Source organism: Mauremys reevesii, linkage group 11 (assembly GCF_016161935.1).
Source record: "Mauremys reevesii isolate NIE-2019 linkage group 11, ASM1616193v1, whole genome shotgun sequence".
NCBI classification, from domain to species: domain Eukaryota; kingdom Metazoa; phylum Chordata; order Testudines; family Geoemydidae; genus Mauremys; species Mauremys reevesii.
The window spans coordinates 70,763,094-70,786,370 of record NC_052633.1 but is presented as its reverse complement, the minus strand read 5'-3'; the positions used below and the strand labels follow the sequence as shown (position 1 = coordinate 70,786,370).

The 23,277-nt window shown below is 43.4% G+C and overlaps 1 protein-coding gene across 7 annotated transcripts in view; it reads right to left on the bottom strand.

Moving 5' to 3' along the window:
• The window catches only part of CNTNAP5 (contactin associated protein family member 5), a 397,960-nt gene that overhangs the window by 137,689 nt on the left and 236,994 nt on the right, over positions 1-23,277 (bottom strand). For all 7 annotated transcript variants that reach the window (XM_039494759.1, XM_039494757.1, XM_039494760.1 and 4 more), the window contains one exon: positions 15,965-16,071. In XM_039494759.1, the coding sequence (XP_039350693.1) occupies positions 15,965-16,071 (107 nt within the window). The remainder of the gene's footprint in view (positions 1-15,964; positions 16,072-23,277) is intronic.

Below are 23,277 nucleotides of genomic sequence, written 5' to 3'. Positions count from 1 at the left end.
ACACATACACACACACATAGTTAATTCTTTCACTTCTGGCAGAGATACTTGGTAAACAGCCTCCTTCAGAACTGATGCTAACATGTCCTCACAACAAGCAGATTTTAACAGCAGCTGGTGGCTCCCTTGGCATGTAGGAAAATGCATTAGGCCATACAGTTCCTATTACAGACCAAGTGTGGCGAGACCCAACACAGGGAATACAACCAAAAGAGGTGCCGGAAGGGATAATGGTATTGATATATATCTATTTTTTTGTATATCATACATGATGATGCCATAGCTTCCGGATTACAATTCACATTTTCTGGCATCCTTAATTTACAATAATGAGAGAGACACCCCACAATCCATATGCCATGGAGACAAAGAGAAAATCCCTCAGGAGAGAAAGCTAAGTGGTGAATGTGTGCAGATCTTCCGACTGGAATTTTGAGTGTCTATGCTCACTTTCTCACTGTAAGAGCAATTGATTCTATTTCCATGTAAACTGCTACCAGATTACATTGATCTGAGTTTATTAACCATAACAGTTTGTTTATTGTTGTTTAACTAATTCCTAAAACTCAGCCAGACTTGGCAGATGGATCAGGACTTTTTATCCCTACAAGACACACATTATCTGAGACATACGGTAGTTCTGAAAATGCAAGCAAACACAGCAATATATGGCCTTGCAATGAATAAGCTCATTAGCGATAATGATAGCAGAACACAGAGTAATATACTTGAGTATCATCTTTGGCTGCTGCAAAGTCAAATCTCTATTTTTCTTGCCCTTTGATTTTATGTGTACATTTAATAGCTATTCACACACAAACACACACAACTATACAGCGATACAGCATGCATACAGACTAAGGGGCACACAGGGGAATTTGAAAGTATCCCATTTGTTAGATTCTACAAATTTCTTCCTGGGTGCCATCCACTTTTCAGCCATCAGAGCTGTACTGTTAAATTAGATATACTATAGTCTTTGTAGTGTTGATGTTGTAAATAAAGCTTTGCTGTTCATAGTGTCTTTCATCCAGAAGGATCTCAAGGAGCATTAGAGTGAATCTAAAAAAAATCATCCCCTCCCCCCTACCCACTTCATAAAGGCAGCCCTACTGTGCTAGGAAGATCACACAGCTGCTAGATTTATATATTTTTTTCTTAATAGAAAGAGAAGAATTGTTTTCTCAAATGGATGATGCTTCAGAAGGAAAGATTTTAAATAGCCAGAATGGAATTCTGGACAGAGCACTAGGGCTGATGCTGCTGCTATTTAAAAAATGCTGAAAGACATAACAACCATAAGTGATCAGGTCCATGTTTTAATGTCTACTAAGAAAGCAGCTCCTCAGCAGCATAGTGCTCGGGGCATGGTCCCAGGGTGACTCAGAGAAAAGTGTGCCACAGTAGGGGATTGGAGTGTAGGGGGTCTGATCTAGCTAGGTGGGGTCCAAACATCATGGGCAGTAGTCTGAGGGGAGGGTTGGAGGAATCGCTAGAACTGGGTTCAGTAAGCAAGTCAAGGTAAAAGTCAGGCTGGGTTGGGGACTGGAGATCAGAGGTAGTACCAGGCTGGAATCAGGGTCAGAATCAGAGACCTGAGACCAGAGACAGCACCAAACTGGAGTCAGGAGTCCAGAGTCAGGGTCAGGCTGGGATCAGAGACCAGAACACAAGGTGAGCTCCGGAGTCACAAGCGGCCCAAAGTCTGTGTCATTGCCCAGACAACTTCCTGGGGAACCTTCCAGGGCTAAATAGTGTTGTTGGCCAATCAGAGGGAGGCAGGGTGCTGTCACTCTGGTTCTATTGGGCGGTACTTCCTGCAATGACTATTCTCCACTGTGCTCCCTAGGTACAGTCTTGTCTGGCTTCCCAGTGGCACCGTGGGAATATCAGACATCCCAGACTTTGCAGATGTAGGTTCTAGTTCCCGCAGCCTCATATTATCCACCATCTTCAGGGGTGCTCTTTCACTGAGTGGTTGCTGGGCCTCATTTATCCGAGGGGTCTTGATGAAATCCTTTTACTGGGTCAGAGGCATGAGCATGGGCAACGGGTTCCAAGGAGCATCCTTTAGGATCCTAGCCCTCTCAATCAATGAGATAGTACAGTCTTCCCCTCTATAGTTTAGAGTCCAGGATAGCGTGGACTATATATTCCTCATTCCCTTGGACCTGGACTGGTGGGGGCGGCTGTTGGGACTCACCAGGAAAGGGATCCTCTGGGAAAGGCTTCAGGAGGGATATCTTGAAAACAGGATGTACCCTAAGAGTTTGAGAGAGCTGCAGTTTGAATGTGATGGGGTTGATTTGCTGACAAATCTGGAAGGGCCCACGGAACTGGGATGGCCTGTTTGTATGGAGGAGTTTTGCAGCAAGCCAGACAATTTGACCAATGTTAGCTGGGCATTCCTGGTATTGACAGTCTGCATCTTACTTGTTGTCTGTTTTTGCGCCTTCTAGGTGGTCCTTAAGCTCCTCCGGCATATGGTGAATTTGTTGGATCCAGTCAGCAGTTGCTGGGTTTGGAGAGGCGGCTAGCAAGGCCAGCTGAAAAACCACAGTTTTCAAATAAGGGACTCTGCCCTATGGAGGCATGGTCAGTGTTGTATGAGAACTTGGCATAAGGAAGGAGGGATAACTGGTTATCTTCATGGTAACTGACAAAGCACCATAGGTATTGCTCTAACACTTGGTTCACCCTCTCCATCCGCCCATCTGTCTGCGGATGGTACATAGAGGAGGTAAAAGTAGAAATGTCCATTAGCAGGGCCACTTCGCAGCAAAAGCATGAGACAAACTGGAGGCCTTGGTTCAAGGTGATATGTTTGGAAGCCCATGAAGTCAGACAAATGAACCACTAGGAGTCGCAGCATGGTTTCAGCAGGGGACAGCTTATTACAGGGGATGATGTGCACAATTTTCGTCACTTGGTCTACAACAGTAAAGACCATTGTGCGACCAACACAGTCAGGGAGTTCCACTATGAAGTCCCTGGTGATTGAGACCCAGTGTCTAGGCTGGGTCTTCAGGGGTACTAGAGCACTGAGGGGCTTAGGACAGGGCATCTTGGAATGAGCACACTGGTCACAAGAGTTATCCTAGTCCTGGACTTTGGCTCATGTACAGGGCCACCAGAAGAAAGGGGAAGCCATGCAGAAATCTTCAGATGTCCAAGTTGTCCTGCCAAAGGAGTGTCATGGCAGAGAAGGAGCTCTTCTAGCTGTGGGGGAAGGATGGGGCTGGAGTGGATATGCACCCATCAAGGCAGATGATCCCATCCTGTATGGAGCATTGCATTTTGATTCTGGCTCTCGCTTACTCAGGCTAAGTAAATGGGTCATCCTTCGAAGCAGATCAGATAAGATCAAGGTGGTCTTGGTTAATCTTGGCACTAAGGAAGTTGTGAGCTATTAGAAGATAGGGTCATTCTTGGTTAGGGTCATTGACCTCTTGATAGTATGCCCTCTTTCAGAATAGGGTGTCTGTTTTCCTATTTCTGGTTCCTGGGAAATAGGTGATGACAACATTCAATTGAGAGAAGGATAATGTCCACCTGAGTTGTCTTTGACTCAAGGCTTGAGCATTCCACAGATATTCAGGGTTCTTATGGTCATCAAAGACTTGCCCTGGGTGGCGGGATCTCTTGAGGTTATGACACCACTCTTTAAAGGCTGATTTAATTGCAAGTATTTTCTTATCTAATATCTCATAATTCCATTTGGCAGTGGTGAGGTTTTGGGAGTACTAGGCACAGGGGTGCAACATCTACTGAGGACCATGCCTCAGAGAGTATGGACCCAATGGCTACACTGGAGGCATTGGCTTCTGCTAGAATGCCTGAGCAGAGTCCAGGTGTGCCAGAATGGGAGCCCTGGCGAAAGCAGCCTTGAACTGATTGAAAAGATGGTGAGCTTTGCAAGTCCAAACAAATATAATGGCTTTGTGTGGGCTATTTTCCCTGAGAAGCCTAGAATTAATTGTCAGTAAAAATCTGAGACAGTCAGGAAGCTCTGTAACTCCTAGGAGGACTTGGGTGCTGCCCAGCCACCGATGGCCTCTATCTTCTGGGGGTCCATCTTGATGCCCTCTGGGAAAAGGATGTAACCCAAGAATTCTGTGGAGGACTGGTCAAAGGTATATTTTTCCAATTTCACAAAGAGGCCATACTTCTGTAGTCTCTCCAGGATGGAGTGAATGTGTTAACAGTGCTGTTCAGGATTATCTGAAAACACAGGTATGTCATCGAGATAGAGGACTACTTACTGGTCCAGGATATCTCTAAATACATTGTTCATGAAGTGTTGAAAGGTTGTGGGAGCATTGGTCAGCCTGAATGGCATTACTAAATATTCAATGTGCCCATACCTGGGTCGAAAGGCAGTCTTCCATTCATTTCCTGCCCTGAGGTGCACTAGGTTGTAAGTGCTCCGGAGGTCCATTTTGGTGAAAATTCTGGCAGACTACAAGCCATCTAGTAACTCTGAGATTAAGGACAGGGTTTCAGACCATCAGCTGCTTTAGGGCCCCAACAGTCTACGCAAAGGCATAGCATTCTATACTTTTTCTTAAGAAAAAAGACCGGAGCCCCTGCTAGGGAGGTGGAATGCTGAATGAAGCCCTTGGACAGGTTTTTCTTCGATGTACACATGAAGAGCTGCCTGTTCTGTCTCAGACTGTGCATATATCCATCCACAAGGGACCATCACTCTGGGTTGTAGGCCTATGGGGCAGCCATAGTCCCAGTGTGGAGGTAGCATCTCTGCATTTTTCTTTTCAGAAATGTCCACATAATCCCAATACTTTTCATGGAGATGGGGAATCAGACTTGGAAGTGACTCCTTCTGGCTAACCACCACCATCTAGAGTTCTTCCACAGGTGTTCTCCCTTCTGATCAGCTGCAGGATCCCAGGACCAAAGAATTGAAGCTGGCTGCATCCAGGCAGACCCTTCGGCAGTATTCAGAAGGGAAGTTGATCCTCTTTTCTTTCCAGGAGATGTAAGGGTCATGCTGCTCCAGCCAGGTGATGCAGAGAAGTGTGGAGAATGGATCACACTGAAATGTAGCATTTCTCGATGATCCTGGATTATAGCCTCTAGGAGTACTGTTTCCTGTGTTAATAGCCCTGAGGACAGGAGGAATCCTTGGACGGTACTTTGTATTTTCCACAGTACTCCCTAGGTGGGGCGCTGTATGGTCTCCTAGTGGCACTGTGCAAACATCAGCCATCCCTGGCTATGCAGACCTGAGTTCTAGTCCTCACATCCTCGGAGCAACCACATGAATCACCCACACCACTTTTCATGGTACAAGGATATTTTTTTTTTTGAAATCTCTCATTGGGCCTGCCCTTAGACTTCACTCCTTGCAAGGTCCAATGAAGCTACCGTCTGGGGTATCATCTTTCCAGGCAGTATATTGGTGGGAGTCAAACATGCCCTGACTGTGACAGTTACCGGATTGAGTCCCTAATTAATATTCATTCTGCATTAAACACAGCTCAGCTAGTCTCTTCCTGAGGTGTTTTTTTTTGTCTGATGCATAGTAAATTGTGAGTGCCTACAAAAGCTGCAATTGCCAGTCTCTAGCAATACATATGTATATATTAAATTTAAAAAAACCCAACAACCACAACCTGTTCCTCATGTATTCACAGTCTTAAAGGCTACAGGGAGCTTTTCAATTACAGATACTGCTGACAAAGGCAACCAGGATGAGGGGGGGGGGGAGGGGGAAGATCATAACAGGCGATTAAGTAGCCAGCCAAGCAGTCATGCTTTGATGAATTCATAAGGTTCCCAAATTGCAATTCATTTAGTGAATTTGCTGTCATCATCGATACAGAACAATTCATCTTGGCTCATTAGGGAACTCGTTGATTACATCCCTTGCTTTTTTATTTATTTAGTACAAAGGATGGTGCAAGGAGCACAGACATAAAATATTGCATGTTGGCAGTGGACTGGTTCTTCTAGAAAACCACTCTTCATCACTGGGTCTTTCCCTCCACCCCCAAATGTCACATTGCCCAGGGACCAGACACCTTCTCTCTGAATTAACAAGGAACAACACGAAGACCCAGCCATTATTAATGTGGATCCGTTCACCACTACATGACACTTTTGCAACCATGGTAGTTGATAACCATGGCCTAAAGAGGCAGGCAGTGGGCCAGATTCTCAGCTGGCATGAATCAGTCCAGCCATATTGGTTTCAATGGACCTATGCTGATTTATACCTGATGAGAATCTGTCCTAGCATATCTTCCCCATGGCTATAACAGAATTACAATAGTAAATAATTAGCAAGAGTTTGGGAAGAGATATAAATCATCAAGCTTCAGGGAATAAGACAGCCTCTAACTATCAGGGCTAGGAGGAAGCTATTTATGTGTGCGGTCTATAGCAACCTACTGCAGAGTTGTACACACCTTTCTGTGACACAACTGGCATAATGTTGGAGCACAATGGACTAGATGAACTGTGGGTTTGATGTAGTATGAGCAATTCCTATGTTCTTATGGTCACGGGACAAGAGGCAGCTGACACTGGTATGGAACACTGTCTAAAGGGACACACAAATCAAATATTTTTCAGACACATTTTCTTACCATTGTCACAAGAAACTAGAACTGGTTGAATAGTATTTGCCGAATAAACAGACACATTTAGAAACGTGTTAAAAAAAGAAATAACTGAAATCATTTTAAAAAATTGTTTTGCTTTTCACTGTTTAGGCCACATTCTTTTTTTCCCCCATCTCTCTCATCCCGAATGATAAAAATACACTAGTCAGTTTCTGTTTGATTCCTTGTCATTCTCAAGATCTTCGCACAGTAGCACGATGCTTCAGTGTTTAGATTTCAAGCCCCGATGAGAAATGTGTCTCTATTTTATTTGAATGTTTCAAATGGAATTTTAAAAATTAATCACAAATGTTTCCATTGATATTGGGTTTTATAAAATTTATGATCGCCACAGGGAAAAGGTAACCTGGGATTTAAATATATAAGACTCTGGGTAATCAAATTTTGTGTCTATTTAGCTCTGTAACACCATCTGCACGATTTTAGTTGAAAAGATGACATTACAGAGCCTGGGTAGCGACTGTGTGTTAATGTATGGTGCTGTCACGGTAGAGATAATTGCATAGGTAAGCACCTATGACGTGCTTGGATCAGCGATCAGGACATAGCAGGAAGGCAAAAAGGCCACAGTGATGACAGCTCTGTGACAGAGGGAAAATTGAGAGAAAGGGAGGAAGAAGGGTTCCTGCATCTATAATGGGGATACTTATTGGTTGATATGGGTAGGAAGAAGTGTGCAAAAGGAGGCTAGTTCTTTTCTTAGGCTTGAGAAAGGTGTTTGATGCATTATATATCAAAACGGTGCAAGAAAAGGGCACAACCCCCTATTTTTTGTCACCATTTGCAAGTCACCTGGACACATTTTCTTGTGCCCTATCCATGCTGATGTCTGCTTCACATTTTCTGTAGTCTGCATTTATTGCTTGTTTCAAACTAAAATGTTGAAATTCCATTTTGCTAACCAGAGCCTTCATGCTTTAGGTTACACTAATCTGAGTATCAGAGGAGTAGCCGTGTTAGTCTGGACCTGTAAAAAGCAACAGAGAGTCCTGTGGCTCCTTTAAGACTAACAGATGTATTAGAGCATAAGCTTTCGTGCGTCTGACGAAGTGGGTATTCACCCACGAAAGCTTATGCTCCAATACATCTGTTAGTCTTAAAGGTGCCACAGGACTCTCTGTTGCTTTTTACTAAGCTGAGAACGTCTGCATGGACAAGAGAAAAGGGAAAGCTCTCGGTTCTCATTCTATTTATAGTCAGAAAAGCCTCGTGAAAGTGAACAACAGATTCAGGCCTGGTCTACACTACGGGGGATTCGAACTAAGGTACACAAGTTCAGCTACGCGAATAGCATAGCTGAACTCGAACTACCTTAGTTCGAACTACTTACCCGTCCTGACGGCGCGGGATCGAAGTCCGCGGCTCCCCCGTCGACTCCGCCACCGCCGTTCGCGGTAGTGGAGTTCCGGAGTCGACGGGAGCGAGTTCGGAGTTCGATATATCACGTCTAGATGAGACGCGATATATCGAATTCCGAGAAGTCGATCGCTACCCGCCGACCCGGGCGGGTAGTATGGACGTACCCTAAGATACACAACTTCAGCTACGCTATTGGCGTAGCTGAAGTCAAAGTATCTTAGTTCGACTTACCTGGCCGTCCTCACAGCGGCAAGTCGACTGCCACTGCTCCCCCGTCGACTATGCTTACTCCTCCTGCCGAGGTGGAGTACGGACGTCAATTTGAGGATTGATTTATCATGTCCAGACGAGACACGATAAATCGATCCCCAATACATCAAACACTACCCGCCGATCCAGTGGGTAGTATAGATGTAACCTAAGCATCAACTGGACAGAACAAGGCCCCCGAGAGTCTTCTCCAAGTAAAGTAAACAAATATTTATGTGCTATTTTATGGTTCCTGCTGACCAACCAAACTTCACTGATTTGAGACTCAACCATTTTGGGATCAGTGTAAAGGGATTACTGTAGTGGTCCTTAAAGTCTCCACTTCCCAAGATTTAGTCATGCAATGAGTCTGTACCAAGAATAGAAAATAGCTATAATAACTATCATAACATGTTATCAAATGTTGACATGTTAATGTTGACACTGTTTGCACTAATGACACTTTTACTAAACAGAGCAGTGCTATTCAGAATTTACTGAGAATAGAACTGGTCAAAATATTTCAAAACAATTTGTCTCATCGCCATTTTATGAAAAAATATTTTTGGTTAAAGATTGTCGACATTTTCTAAATGTTCAATTTTTGTGAAAAAAATGATTTTTATTTTGAAATTAATCAAAATGCGATCCACAATTTTATCAAAGTGATTTTATAGATATTTAATTTGGCTTTTAATAAAAATATTCAAAAGCCAGTTTGATGAAATAAATATTCTTTAAAACTGAAAAACACAGTTGTGAAACATTTTTTCAATTCCACATAAAAACAATTCAAAACTGGATTTATTTTTTTGCAAAACCAGTTTTTCATTTTTGACCATCCCCGTTTTTTTGGCCATTTCTGATCCAAGGCTAGATCCTCCTCAGCATCTCCACTGGCTTCAGCGGCAGTGGACTAATTTACAGCCATTGAGGATCTCAACATCATATTTGATCACATTTGTAATAAATCAGCGTTTATTTTTTTTTCTTCCATTAGCTCTGTGAGATCTATGGGAGAGGGAGCTAGATGTTATACACAGAACTCTGTCACTCCACTTTTGCAGTCACTTCTCAGCGAAGGGCTGTGCTCATTAAGGCAGTTTTTAACGGATGCTGCAGTGTTTCACTGAGGCATTTAAAATGTTCCCAAATGTAATTACTTAAACTGACATCGCTTGAGAGTTACAATCCTCACCCCGTGAGGGACACGATTCCCTAAGTACTATCCGGTTCTTTTCTGATTAGCTTCTTGGGGATAGGGTGAGCTGTCCTGTTGGAGTTCTTAATGCGCACATCACTGACAGGTCAAAATGGTGCATTCCCCAGCCCCTTCCTAACTCTCCGTGAAACACACATATTCATAAAAAGAGTTCAAGGCCAGAAGGGACCATTGTGATACTGTACTCTGACCTCCTGTTTAACACAGGTCATGAAAGTAACCCAAATTTAAACCTAAAGCAGATCTTTCTGAAAAATATCCAATCTTGATTTAAAATTGGTCAGTGATGGAGAATCCACCACAACCCTTGGGAAATTGTTCCAATAATTAATTATCCTCCCTGTTAAAAAGCGTATGTCTTATTTCCAGTCTGAATGTGTCTAGCTTCCACTTCCAGCCTGCAACGTGAGCCCTTACCCAGGGCTCTGTGTAAGCTTGGACATCTGCCTCTGAAGCTCACACCGCCATGTGTTTCCTTATGTTTTAAGCTGCGCTAGCTAGATTAAAGCTAGCAGGGGTATAGATACCTACATGAGCGTCAATCACACCTCCGACTGCAGCATAGGGATAGCCTCAATCTGCAAGTTTACTGACATTTACTTCCAACCTCATCGTGCCCCCTCCCTCAGTTCAACTGCAATTTCTGTATTATCTTTTGCTGAACACAGAGATACCCTTTCATTACTGACATCCCCAGCAGCTGGCTTTCTCTGGCCTAAGCACCTGCCAGCTTTTCTCCAAACTCCTAGTTGAAATAATTCCCCAACCGTGTTCATTTTCTGTGCCAGCAGCCTAGTTCCATTTTGATTAAAGGGGAGTCCACCCCTTCTTTATAGACTCTTCCTTTCCCAAGTGTTCCCCCCTGTGATTAGTATGCGTGAAGTCCTCTTCTTTGCACTCTCTTCTCGTCCACATGTGAAGATACTGATGTTTCCCTTGCTTAGCTCACCCTGCATGTTGAACTGAACTAATTGCAGAAAAAGCTACTGTAGAGATTCTGGACTTTGGCCATTTTTCTAGTAGACCTAGCGAAAAGTTTCCTTAAATCATTGATCCCAATATGAACCACAAGCACTGGCTCCTGATCAGCACTCAAAGTTTGCCTTATGAGATACAACATCTTTTTAGAGCTGCCAACAAATAATTCCCAAGAGTTATTTCCCAATGTATTTATAATTCCTTTGGGAACTGATCACAAACAGTTCATTGCAAATATTCAGTAGTTTATATTGAAAATAAGAGCTGCGTAGATTACTTCGGATTGGTCAAATATGTCCTCAAGGAATCAATTCTGAAGCACTTAGAGAAGAGGAAAGTGATCAGGAACAGTCAACATGGATTCACCAAGGCCAAGTCATGCCTGACTAACCTAATTACCTCCTATGACAAGATAACTGGCTCTGTGGATGAGGGGAAAGCAGTGGACATGTTATTCCTTGCCTTTAGCAAAGCTTTTGATACAGTCTCCTACAGTATTCTTGCCATCAAGTTAAAGTAGTATGGGCTGGATGAATGGATTATAAGGTGGATAGAAAGCTGGCTAGATTGAAGGATGTGGAAAAATTGGAAAGAGTCCAGCGGAGGGCAACAAAAATGATTAGGGGGCTGGAGCACACAACTTATGAGGAGAGGCTGAGGGAACTGGGATTGTTTAGTCTGCAGAAGATAAGAATGAGGGGGGATTTGATAGCTGCTTTCAACTACCTGAAAGGGGGTTCCAAAGAGGATGGATCTAGACTGTTCTCAGTGGTACCTGATGACAGAACAAGGAGTAATGGTCTCAAGTTGCAGTGGGGGAAGTTTAGGTTGGATATTAGGAAAAACTTTTTCACTCAGAGAGTAGTGAAGTACTGATATGGGTTACCTAGGGAGGTGATAGAATCCCCTTCCTTAGAGGTTTTTAAGGTCAGGCTGGACAAAGCCCTGGTTGGAATGATTTACTTGGGGATTGGTCTTGCTTTGAGCAGGGGATTGGACTAGATGACCTCCTGAGGTCCCTTCTAACCCTGATATTCTATGATTCTACATATCAAATAGTATTGCTGGTCTCTGATTGCATGACTGATTTTACTAAAATCAGGCAGAAGCAACTCAGAATCACTTATTGTCTTGTAGCAGATAAAAGGATTAAGGAAATGTAGAGAATATTAAACCTTGCTTTTAATGGAATGCACAGGTATTACCAAACAGTGGCTGGATGAGATGGTAATTGACACATGGCAAATTTGCATGCATGCAAAATGCTAGTTGAGTTTGGTGTGGTGAGATCCTTTCTGGCTCATTTAATTGCCTCTGTTCTTTCTGATCCTTTGAATAAAGGACTTTATAGAAAAAAATAAACTGTATCACAAGATGAAAGTTGGGTCTGATGATTGGAACAGTCAACTGGACATCAAAATCCTGGGTTCTATTTCCAGTTCTGCCATTAAGTCCAGCAGTGGCATTGGGAAAGTCAATTCTCCTGAATATTTAGCCCTACCACAAAAGGGTGCTGCTAAGTACTCTTACTAAAGTGCTTTGAGATCCCAGGATGAAGATTCAAGATCATTATTTTACCCAGTTCTTATATACATCAGGCCCAAAAGATTTGTTCTATATTTACTTGGTGTATGCAATCCGGTCAAGCCAAACATCAGTGTTCTGATCAACAACGTTCAAGGCATGAAGACCTCTGGGAAGCTGAGTCATTTTGCAGTCCTCAACAATGTGTGTCATGGTTTATGGCTGCCCACACTGAGATAACGGTGTGATAGCCGCAGCACAAGTTCCGTGTCTGATACAAAAACGAATGCGAAGGCTCCATTGCCTTTGTGGTAAATCAAATCCAGGTTGATGCTGAGCGTGCTCTGAGAAAAGATAATTGTCACTTTCTCTGGAGACCATGAAGCTCCCCATGTGTCCTCTACCATAAATCCCTCACCCGGTAAACTATCCACAATGGGTGCTGTGAGAGCAGATGACCTTGTGGTGGATTAAACAAGTCTTTAGTTAATGGCAGATGTGGCACATCACACAATTTTATCACAAGATTTGCTCTCATAGGCTCAGAATGATGGGTGTTTGATCAAACATCCTTTGTAAGCAACAACAAATGAAGCAATATGCATCGGGGAGGTTCCTTCTCTCCTTGATTTAACAGCAGAAGGATTAATGCAGGCAGTAAATTATGGGAATGATTGTGCTCTATGGGTGAGGGTAACAATTGTCACGTTAAATGCCAAAAACTGAAATGTCGACTCCTGAAAACTGGCTTTGACAGCTCTGCTGCTGATGGACTAATATAGACCTGCAGCGATATGCCTGGATGACAGATGGCTTATTGTCCTTTTTAAAAATACATATTTATTGATCTGATAAGGAATGTGTTATTTCCACAGACAGCTGAAAATTAATCTAACCACAATGTCATCTTAATAGCCAATCACAAGGGATCTTTTTATTACCCGGAGGGATAGAGTGACTAGATGTCCCGATTTTATAGGGACAGTCCCGATATTTGGGGCTTTTTCTAATATAAGCACCTCTGCACACACCCCCCACTGTGTCCCTATTTTTCATTACTTGCTCTCTGATCACCCTTCTCAGGGATCACACAATTTCCCTAGAATTCAAACCAAGCCTCTGGCAAGGGGAGGTCACTTCAACCAATTCTGTTAGGTCCCTGCCCCACTGAGGTTTGGGTCAGGGCTGCAAAGCTACTGCACCCTGCACTAGACCCAGGATCACATGCGGGTCTCCTTGACGGACAGGATGAAAGAACCAGGAATGCCAAATACTTTGGGAAGCATCTATCCTGAGAATGCGCGGATAGTCACAACACTATGTAGTGGTTAGTGCAGGAAACTAGCCATTCAGTACTCCTGGATGCTACTCTACCTGACTTACTGCTAGAAGCAAATTAGTGACCCTCTCTAAGCCTCATTTGACCAATCTGTAAAATGGGTATAGTACTTCTCTACATTACCAGAGGTTTTATGGGACAATGGGCCAGACCCTCAGCTGGTTTTAAACAGTGTAGCTCCACGGAAGCTGAGGATATGGCTCATTGTATATGAAACACTTTAGGAATCTCAGATCAGAAGTGTTCTGTGCAGTAACTGTGAGAGTTGTCCTGGTTTGCCCTGGATCATCCCTCTTTTAGGGCTGTCCTGAGACACTAAAAGTCCTGGGTTTTGCCAGTCATGCTCCCACTCGATCCCTCAGCACCTGGTGGCTGTCCCAGGGGGAGCTGCATGGTGGCAGCATCTGCCCAGAGGCAAATCTGGCTCTGGAGCGTCTGAGAGTCACTGGGGTGGGACATCTCAAGAACAGCAAGCAGGACGGGGGAGCTGGGGGATGGCACACCCCATCACCTCTGTTCAGTTACTGGCAGGAAGCGGGGTGGATTTGGATGGCACAATGTTCTGCTTGGCAAGATCAAAGCCCAGGACAGCCCAAAGAGGAGAACCCCCCTGAGCTGGTACCATATTCTGGGAGTGGGATGGGAAAACAGTGCACTGGGTGTGGGTTGGGCAGGTGGTATGTGGGTTGTACTTGGTGGCGTATGGGGGCCAGCGAGATGACCCATTTTTTTGTGCCTCAGTGTTGGCAACCCTGAGATGCATTATTGTTAAAAATCTCCTTTCGGGGCACAGGGGCTCACTTATGCTATGCTTGCATTGCACCGAGAGCTCTAGGACATTTCCAGTCTTATAGGGGTCATCCTCCAGCAGCTAGAAAGGCCACTGAGGCATGTGCAAGATGCATAGAAAGGCATGTGCAAGATTCATCATGTACCAAAGCAAATATCAAGACTTAAATTAAATTCTGTTAATTATCTTCTCCCAAAGCGTTTGGACATATTGATAGCTCCAGAACTTAGCCACTTCAGACATTTCTCATCATCTTTTATACCAAATGTTCAGTGCTCTGCTGAAAGGCTAATATAGACAAGAAAGGATTGACTTTCTGAAAGCTACAATATAGCTCTGAGCCTTAAAACCACAGAAATACACAAATGGAAGATGAGAGAGTCTAAGGAGGTAACAGTACCTACTGGAATAAGGATCACTGCACATTTGACAAAGCTGTAACCTTTTGTAACCCTTGACCATGTTATGTGACTAAGGCCAAAAAATTGGTCTCTTGCCACCACTCCTGCGTGACACACCCTTATTTCACAAGAAACTGATCATGTTGGGTATGGGTTAGTTTGGCATTTACATAAAAAACTCATAATACAAAGCCCTTGGTTCTTGGAATCAGACCTCTCACCACAAAGTAAAAAAGGCTTTTACTCTGCTCTCATGCTCCAAGACCACACCCCTGCACACTGGGTTTTGGTTAGAGTGACTTTTCACCCAGGGAATATTTAGTACAGTTCTTTTGCCCTCTTGTTACCCAATAAGGTGAAATAGAATTAATTACTTCTATACTCAAAACTTAAAGGAAAATTAACCAAAACAATCAAAATTTTCATGACAGAGTGGTGGATAATAAAAATGCAAATGAAGCATGGCCCAGCCTATCTTCTCCCCCTGGCACCAACAGAGGGAGGTAAAAAGCTTTATCCCTCAAGCCCCTTGGTGGACATACACAGAGGGGTGTGTGTGTGTGTGTGCGCGCATTGGTATGCCTATTGGTATGCCTATTAATGAATAGACATTAGGCCTGGGCAAAAAACAGAGAAACAAATTAGGAATATTTTCTTAAAATGTTTCCTTTTTTACTCCAAAATTTGAAATGTAATAAAAATACAAAAAAAATTGACCAGCTACGTAGCTATCCTGCTGCAATATTTTAAATTCTGAAATGTCATCAGAACATTGTAATTTGATAAATTTTGACCAGATATAATTCATACACAGTTATATTAATACGTAAAAACTTTGTTGTGAAACAGTTAAAGTTGCCTCCCCACACATGATATTACAAAACCATATACAATAAAAAAAATATTTAACAGAACATATCCTCTGCAGCCCACAGCCATGTTACCATCGGTACAAGTACCGAACACCTGACATCATACTTCACCCCCTCTTCACCACACTACCTGTTCCCATCACTATTATGAGCATGCTACATAGCAACGGTATGAGCAGTCCCTCAAAAATACACACACACATTTTTTCTATAGCAAGAGATCTTGATGAACCAGTAAAATGTGAAAAATACAGAAACAGCAAGTTAGAAAAAGAAACCCAATTCTTTGGTGGCGGCTGAAAAGAAGGAGATGAGAAAATACGATAAAGAAGAACGAAAGAGAGTCCTTTGACTTTTGATTTATCTCCAGAAATTCTTCTTCAAGTGTGTCAAGAGACTTGTGTGTTTGTGTAATGGATTCCTTTGCTGTTTCTAGTCTAACTGCTGACCCTTTGCAATCCTGTCTGAGCACAGCCTATTGCTTCCTGTAATAACAGATGACTTCTCGAAGCACTCCCTCTGTGCTTTAGCACCACAATCTCTATCAGGCCAGCCTTATCCAAGTATGCTTAACTGGTTTACTTACAGTTATGGCAGGTTGCTCCCATGTAACCCATTTCGCTACAATCACAGTAAAAGGTGGTCCAGGACTGGGAGCATTTTCCTCCATGTTCGCAGTAGTTGGGCAAACATCTAATTGGAGATGTTAAAAAAGCCAATTAATTTTAAGCATTTCAGCATTGATAGTACAGGCAAGAAAGTGTCCCGTCCCACACACCACCACCACAAAGACACAGACACACACTCTCTCTTTCTCTCTCTCTCTCTCTCTCCCTCCCCCAATGAGTCCTGGGACTGCATCACTTCACACAATGGCTGAAATACTTATTTCTTCTTCTGATCTGTGATCCACTCGAAGAAACAACAACATTCAAAACCAATACCCTGTACCACACACAATACATTCAAAGAGAAGCCCTTACTGCTAACAAAATACCCAGCTTGTTTTCTGTCCCTAAGAAACCAAAATGCCACTTTCATTCTGATCTCAGATAAGGAGAACAAATACCAGGTGAAAAAGCTATAGAAGATCTTTTTTCAAAAGAGAAGGCTTTCCTCCCCCGGCCCCCGCCTTTCTCCTTTGGTCTAATGTGGTTTGCAGCTATACAAATTAAGCTGCACTTCAACTGTGGAAGCACAAACAATACATAAGCCTCAAAGTAAAGGAACAAAAAATGTGTTTATGAGTTGTGTAATCTCTGCTCATTTCTTCATTTTAGTTAGTGTTCCTCCAAAGCATTATTGCCAAGTGATTATTAAAAGAAGAAAGAGGTATAACAGTATGCAACAAGGGAATTGAATAGAAGCAGAAACCGTGGGAGGCAAATCCAACCTAAAGTGAAGTAAGAATCTCCATTACACCGGTGTAAAACCAGAGTCTCTTTGTTGACTTGGATGGAATTACACCAGCGTAATTGAAAGCAGAGCTTGCCCCAATGTCTTTATTTCCTACCGTATATTGGATAATCTCCTTGATGTTGTATGTTCCTTTTTTTAAGTCAGTAACCTGTTTATACACACTGATTCACTTAGCCCTGGTCTACACTGGGGGGGTGGGGTGGGGAAGGAGAAAGATCGATCTAAATTACACAACTTCAGCTACGTGAATGATGTAGCTGAAGTTGATGTATTTAGATTGACTTACCATGGTGTCTTCACCACGGTGAGTCGACTGGTGCTGCTCCCGTCGACTCTGCCTGCGCCTCTCGCCGAGCTGGGAGTACAGGAGTCAATGGGAGAGCACTCGGGGGTCGCGGGGACTAGACACGATAAATCGACCCCTGCTGGATCGATTGCTGCCTGCCAATCCGGCAGCGAAGATATACCCCGTGATGTAGAAGGAGAAGAAAGACAATCCATCCACTCCACATGCACTACAACTGCTTTATCTGTTCCCGTGATGTAATCGCCCAGCCTTTGTTCCTTTCCACGGGACAGATCCTCAGCTGGCGTAAATCAGCAGTGAAGTCAGTGGAGCTACACTAATTTACACCAGCTGTAGCCCTGGGCAGGAGGGAGCATGCTCGGCTGCTCTGTGGGGATGGCACATGCCAGTGTTTTTTCTGTGGTTCGCGTCATCATTTACTAACAATCCCCCGATGTTACTTAACTGAGCACAGCTTGCATCCTCTAGGGCTCTGACAAACAAATCACTGTTTATATTCATACCTCAACAAGGGTGTCACTAAGCATAAAAGTACCAGATGCAAAACGCTTGTGTAACCCACACACCGTCTGGGTGTGGTGCTCTGTCCCATCTAGTGGCACCGAGACCACGTAGAGAGAGAGATAAAATGATTCTGCTCTAAAGGCTTAGCTAACAGACAGTGGGCTTTTAGCTCATGTGCTAGAGGCTCATGCACTAAACTCCAGAGGACCCAGGTTCGATCCCCCCTGCCGACGACTGGGGTCTGTCGGTGTTACACATGCAGCGATTGTCTCTACAATTGCTCCGCTTTGTACGTTTATATCAACCCTACTTGAGTTCAAGGCCCATCTAGATCCTGATTCTCATGCTGATCCAAACACCGAGAGCCTGAACAGCATCTTTTAGGGAACAGGAAAAAAAAACAAACCTGTGTTCTAGGTCCAAGGCAAGGTTTCTGCAAAACCACCATCACGCTGACACACAAGGGTGTCACCTTACAATGAAGAGTGCAATGTGAATTTTGAGTTGCACTAGAGTGAAACACAAAAGGGAAGAATGAAAAGGCAAGTCTAAGCTGAACAATCCCAGTCTTTTTAATCTCTCCTCGTATGGAAGTTGTTCTATACCCCTAATCATTTTTGTTGCCCTTCTCTGTACCTTTTCCAATTCTAATGCAGCTTTTTTTGAGATGGGGCGATGAGAACTGCATGCAGCATCCAAAGTGTGACCATACCAGGGATTTACGTCGTGGCATCATGATATTATCTATCCCTTTCTTAGTAGTTTAGAGCAACCCCATGACTGCTCCAACTCCCAGCAAGGCTAGAGCTAGCAAAGAGCAGCCTGCAAGATCCAGGAGCTGCAACCCTCTCCCTGACACATCCGGCCCTGTGTTTGGATGCAGGGGAGAATCTGATCCAGAGAGTCTCCTGTCTGAGATAATATGCCCTATGGAAAGTTCCTGATGGCCAAATGAAAAGCAACTCAGTAATTTTTTATAATAATGAGATGCACTTCCCTGCTGTGTGCGCTAATGGCAGTGATGAAAATCTTAGAGGTTGAATATGAAAGGCTGTGGAAATGGGCAGTGTTGCTATCCTCCACAGAAGTCTCTCTGCAAGATGACTCCAAAGAACAGGGTCCATGCTCTTGTAGGGAGCAGGGAAAGGATGGAACAGCGAAGACAGCTGCTTTCTGTGACACAATTCTCCTAACCTCTGTGAAGGACACTATTGCCATTAATTTACCTGCTGCCCCTCTCTAAGTCAGAATGCCCCACCCCTGAAAGCATATTCAGGGGTAGCAACCAGTGTTTATTGACAGCGGGATTCCTGCAGGAGTTGCCCTGCCAACGGGCTAGAGGGGAAGTGGAGAACTAGGAGTCAGAGAAGAGGCAAAAGACCTCTGGGTCGCTGGCCATAAACCTCAACAGAGATCCATACAAATCTCAAGGTTCCACTGGTGATAGCAGGCAGACTCCTGCCTCTTATAGGAGACAGGAACCCTGGATGCCCCAGAGGAAGAATAAAGAGGAAGCACTGTCAAAGTACCTGACTTAGTCCCACTGACTTTCTTCATGGACTCAGGCACTGTTGAAAATTTTACCCAAATGCCATAGATCCAGCCCCTTGCTGTCCTGTCCCCTTCACAGATGTACCCTGTGTAGTGGCTGACAGAGCTCATCAATGTTACTTGGCATTTGTACAACTCCATTTAGCAGAAAGATCCCAAGGCACTGTAGAAATGCTAATTAACCCTCCCAGCACCCACGAGAAGCAAGCATCCCTATCCTTATTACAGATAGGCAAGCTTAGACATGGAGAGATACAGTGACTTTCTCAAGGTCAACTGCATCTCCAGGAACGGAACACAGGACTCTCAAATGTCTATTCCCCTTCTTTAACGTCTTTTTTCTGCAAATTCCTTAAATCAACAACAGTTCAATTGAAAAATATATCTGCACCCTCCCCACTTCATCCTAGAAAGGCAGGGTCATCTAATGGATAAGACATTTCAAATCTCTGGCCAGCTTCATGGGGCAGAATTTGTCTCGGCTCTTATGTCCTCTGGGGCCATGGGACAATCCCTAATACAAGCTAGAGCAGCCATTAGGCTACCTTAAGTTTCACTCCCACTTCAGTGGATCACATTGGGCTTGCAAGGGTGCAGATTTGTCCACCTTAGCCATGCTTCCTCCCTCTGGCGACACACGCCTTCCCCTTCTTAGCCCCTGCACCAAAAAGCTCCTTGTATCCCCTGCTTCCGTGGAGGCTTGTACATCTCAGTTATGCCATCTGTAAGATGGGGATAGTAATACCTACCTCAAGGGGGTGTTGGAAAGAAAACTTACTGCTTGTGCAGCACTTAAAAGATGTGAAGTGCTAAGCACAGTACTGTTTTAGCATCATTATTATCACTTACAGAATTGTATCGTTAACTGATGAACACATTTTCTGCCCATTTAAGTTACCTCTTATTAATTAACCCCATGCAATAAAGTTAATTACTAGTCATTTGAGGTTTCCCAGAGGTCCATGTCTGATGCTTAGCCACATATATTCTAACAGAACAGCTTTCCTTTAAATGCTTTAGAAGACAAATGGAAATGAAAACTGACCTTCAACTTTCTAAAGACACATTTTTCTTCCCCCAATAATGCTCAAAATGCAAGTTGCATTGTCTGTATAGGCTTTAATGCTCTTAATAAATTCAAAATTAGACTGTTTGCATTCTTTAGTCTATTTGCTTTAATTAGCACCAGCTGCATCGCTCTCGTTTTTGGTCAGATAACGAACTCTTCTAAAAGCTTCTGAAACCAATTTCTGTACAACGCCATGCTAAGAATTACCATAATCCCATTCTAGTCCAGCAGTTATGTGTTCATTAGAAGTTTAATTTATCCTAATTGCCATCGAAGCCAACATTAGGAAATAGCCATGATGAAAATTAATCAAGGGCCGGATAAATTATTGGATGTCTAATTCCGCAATTGTCCCAGATTCCTGGGTCCAATTACATTATCTTTTTGTATTACAAGAGTGTCTACTTATCATTATTGTATTGCAGTAGCGTCTAGAGGTTTCAACTGAGATCACAGCCCCATTATGCTAGGCCCTGTCCATAAACATAGTAACAGTCTCTGCCCCCAAGAGTTTGCAATCCAAATAGACAAAGGAAAGGTTATCCCCATTTTTACAGATAACGAGAAACTAAGAAACTTGCCCATGATTTCACGAGGAGTCTGTGGCAAAGACAGGACTCCAACTCTGGTTCCCTGAGTCTCAGACCTGCACCATAACCACAGGACCATGGCGTCACATGGCAGTTGATTTTGACAATGTTGTGCCAGTCGGGCATAATTTCCTTCTTTGGAAGAAACCTCCGAATTTAAAGGAAAACCAAGCTGGAATATAGAGTCATTGGAAGCATAGCCTGAACAAGAGGAATAGCAATCTATGGGTAAAACACCCTGCTCTAAAATGCACATGTGAGGTTCCCTCTGACTTCAAAGGGAGATCTGCACACACATGGGAGGGCAGAATTTGGCCCCTTTGATGGGAATGATCAAAGAATAACGACAATAAAGTTTCTTGAATGGAAAGACTGAAGAAGATCCATGTGTTTGATGTTGCATTTGGCATTAAATGAATCTGGTGCTTTCACTGAGCTCCTCATGGGCTCTGGATGATATCCCACAGTCAGTACAAGACATCACACATGCACCAGTCACTGCTTTCCCCCACCGCTCCAGTTGGAGGGGGAAAATAGAAAAAAGGAGCAGTGCAGTACTAAAGTTCCACAGATTCTCTCTACTTTGAGGCACTTAAATAAGTGCCTAAATTAATCCTATAAATGCAATAGAAAATCCCAAGGCAAGAATCATGTAGAAACAAATATGAAAACATCCAAATCAAGGTATTTTTAAAATTAAACCTATGCTTGTTCTCTCTATATATATACACAAAGACTCATCGAAATGTAGGGACCTCAAGAGGTCATCTACTCCATCTCCCTGCACTGAGGCAACATTAGGTATATCTAGACCATCCCTAACAGGTGTTTGTCTAACCTCTTCTTAAAACTTCCAGTGACAGGGATTCCACAACCTTCCTAGGTAACATGAGAGAGTGAGTACAGATATACTTTAAAAAAATACATAATATTAGCACGCACACACAAATAAAACAATTCAATATTAATTATTATATATTCTGAGCTACATCCTCAGCTGCCATACATGGATGTAGCTCTGTTGAAGTGAATGGAGCAGGGCCAACGGACACAAGCTGAGTATTGTGCCAACAGAACTTTCCATCCAATGATCTTAGACCACTTTCTAAACATTAATGACTCAAACTCAGAACCCCCCCTCTGAGGTAAGTCAGTAATACTACTCTGCTGAAGGGAAGAAAGTGACTGGCCCAAGGCCAAAAAAAGTCTGTGGCCAAACCAGGAACACAACATAGGTCCCCTGGCTCCCATCCCTGAGCTTTTAACGGACTAAAAGATATAATTGAGTGTATAGTATTCATACACCTTCTGGTTCTAAAATAGAGGGAGGGAGCCTGCTGGCTAGTGAGCTCAACAGTCCAGAGATGGGGAACTTTCAGGCATAGATTCTGTGGATAAGCCCAACCCTTGAAAATAAAACACCAAGAGAGTTTTACTATCCATGAAGTACAGAAAGATCTCCCTTTTTTAGAGGTCTCATGGGACAGAGAAAGTTGCAGATTACACAAGTTAATCAGAACAATCAAGGACTTGGAAAGTAAAGTGTCAGGCGATCTAAGGATTTCAAAATGAGTGCTTAATTGGCAAAAGTGGTCATTAACACTGGAACTCTCAATGTTTTTTCCAAACATTGAACTTTTCAATTTTCAGGTTAGTTGTATCTCCTCTTTTTTTCCTCTTCCTTCATTCTACCCTCCCTTCCTCCCCCCCCCCCACATATTGGTGTTGACTGCAATAAAATAAATGATACCTTAGCAAATTTCATCCCACTTCATTCTCATGCTGTTCATGTCCTCTTCAATGGTCCTTCGCCACGTCCCCAATGGTCTACCTCTCCTCCATCTTCCTTGTGGTGTCCATCGTAGGGCAATCTGAGGGTGTCTATCAGCACCCATTCTCAACACATGCCCCAACCATCTCCATCTTCGTTGTTTGGCTTCATCCACTATGTTGTTAATGCCCGTTAATCGGCTCACTTCAACATTGGTGATACGCTGCGGCCAGTGTATGTTAAGAATTCGCCTAAGATACCTTCCTTCAAAACCCCGAAGCCGATTTTCTATCTTCTTGTTGGTCCTCCATGTTTCCGCTGCATAAAGCAACACAGAGCGGACGTTCGACCTGTAGATCTCTACCTTGGTTTTAATTTGCAAGATGGCCGACCTCCAAATGTTCTGAAGTCTATAGAATGCAGTTTCTGCAAGACCGATTCTGGTAGATAGCTCCTTCTGAATATTACCATCAGCCGATATGTAACTACCAAGATATTTAAAATCGTTCACCTCCTCCAATTCTACGTCACATACTACTGTTGTCGTCGAGCTGGCTGTTTTTACTTTCATTGTTTTGCTCTTACCGGCGTGGATATTAAGTCCCACACACCTTGCTGCTCTACCTACTCTATCAGTCTTCTCTTGGAGGTCCATCTGAGAGCTTGAAATCAGGGCGATGTCATCCGC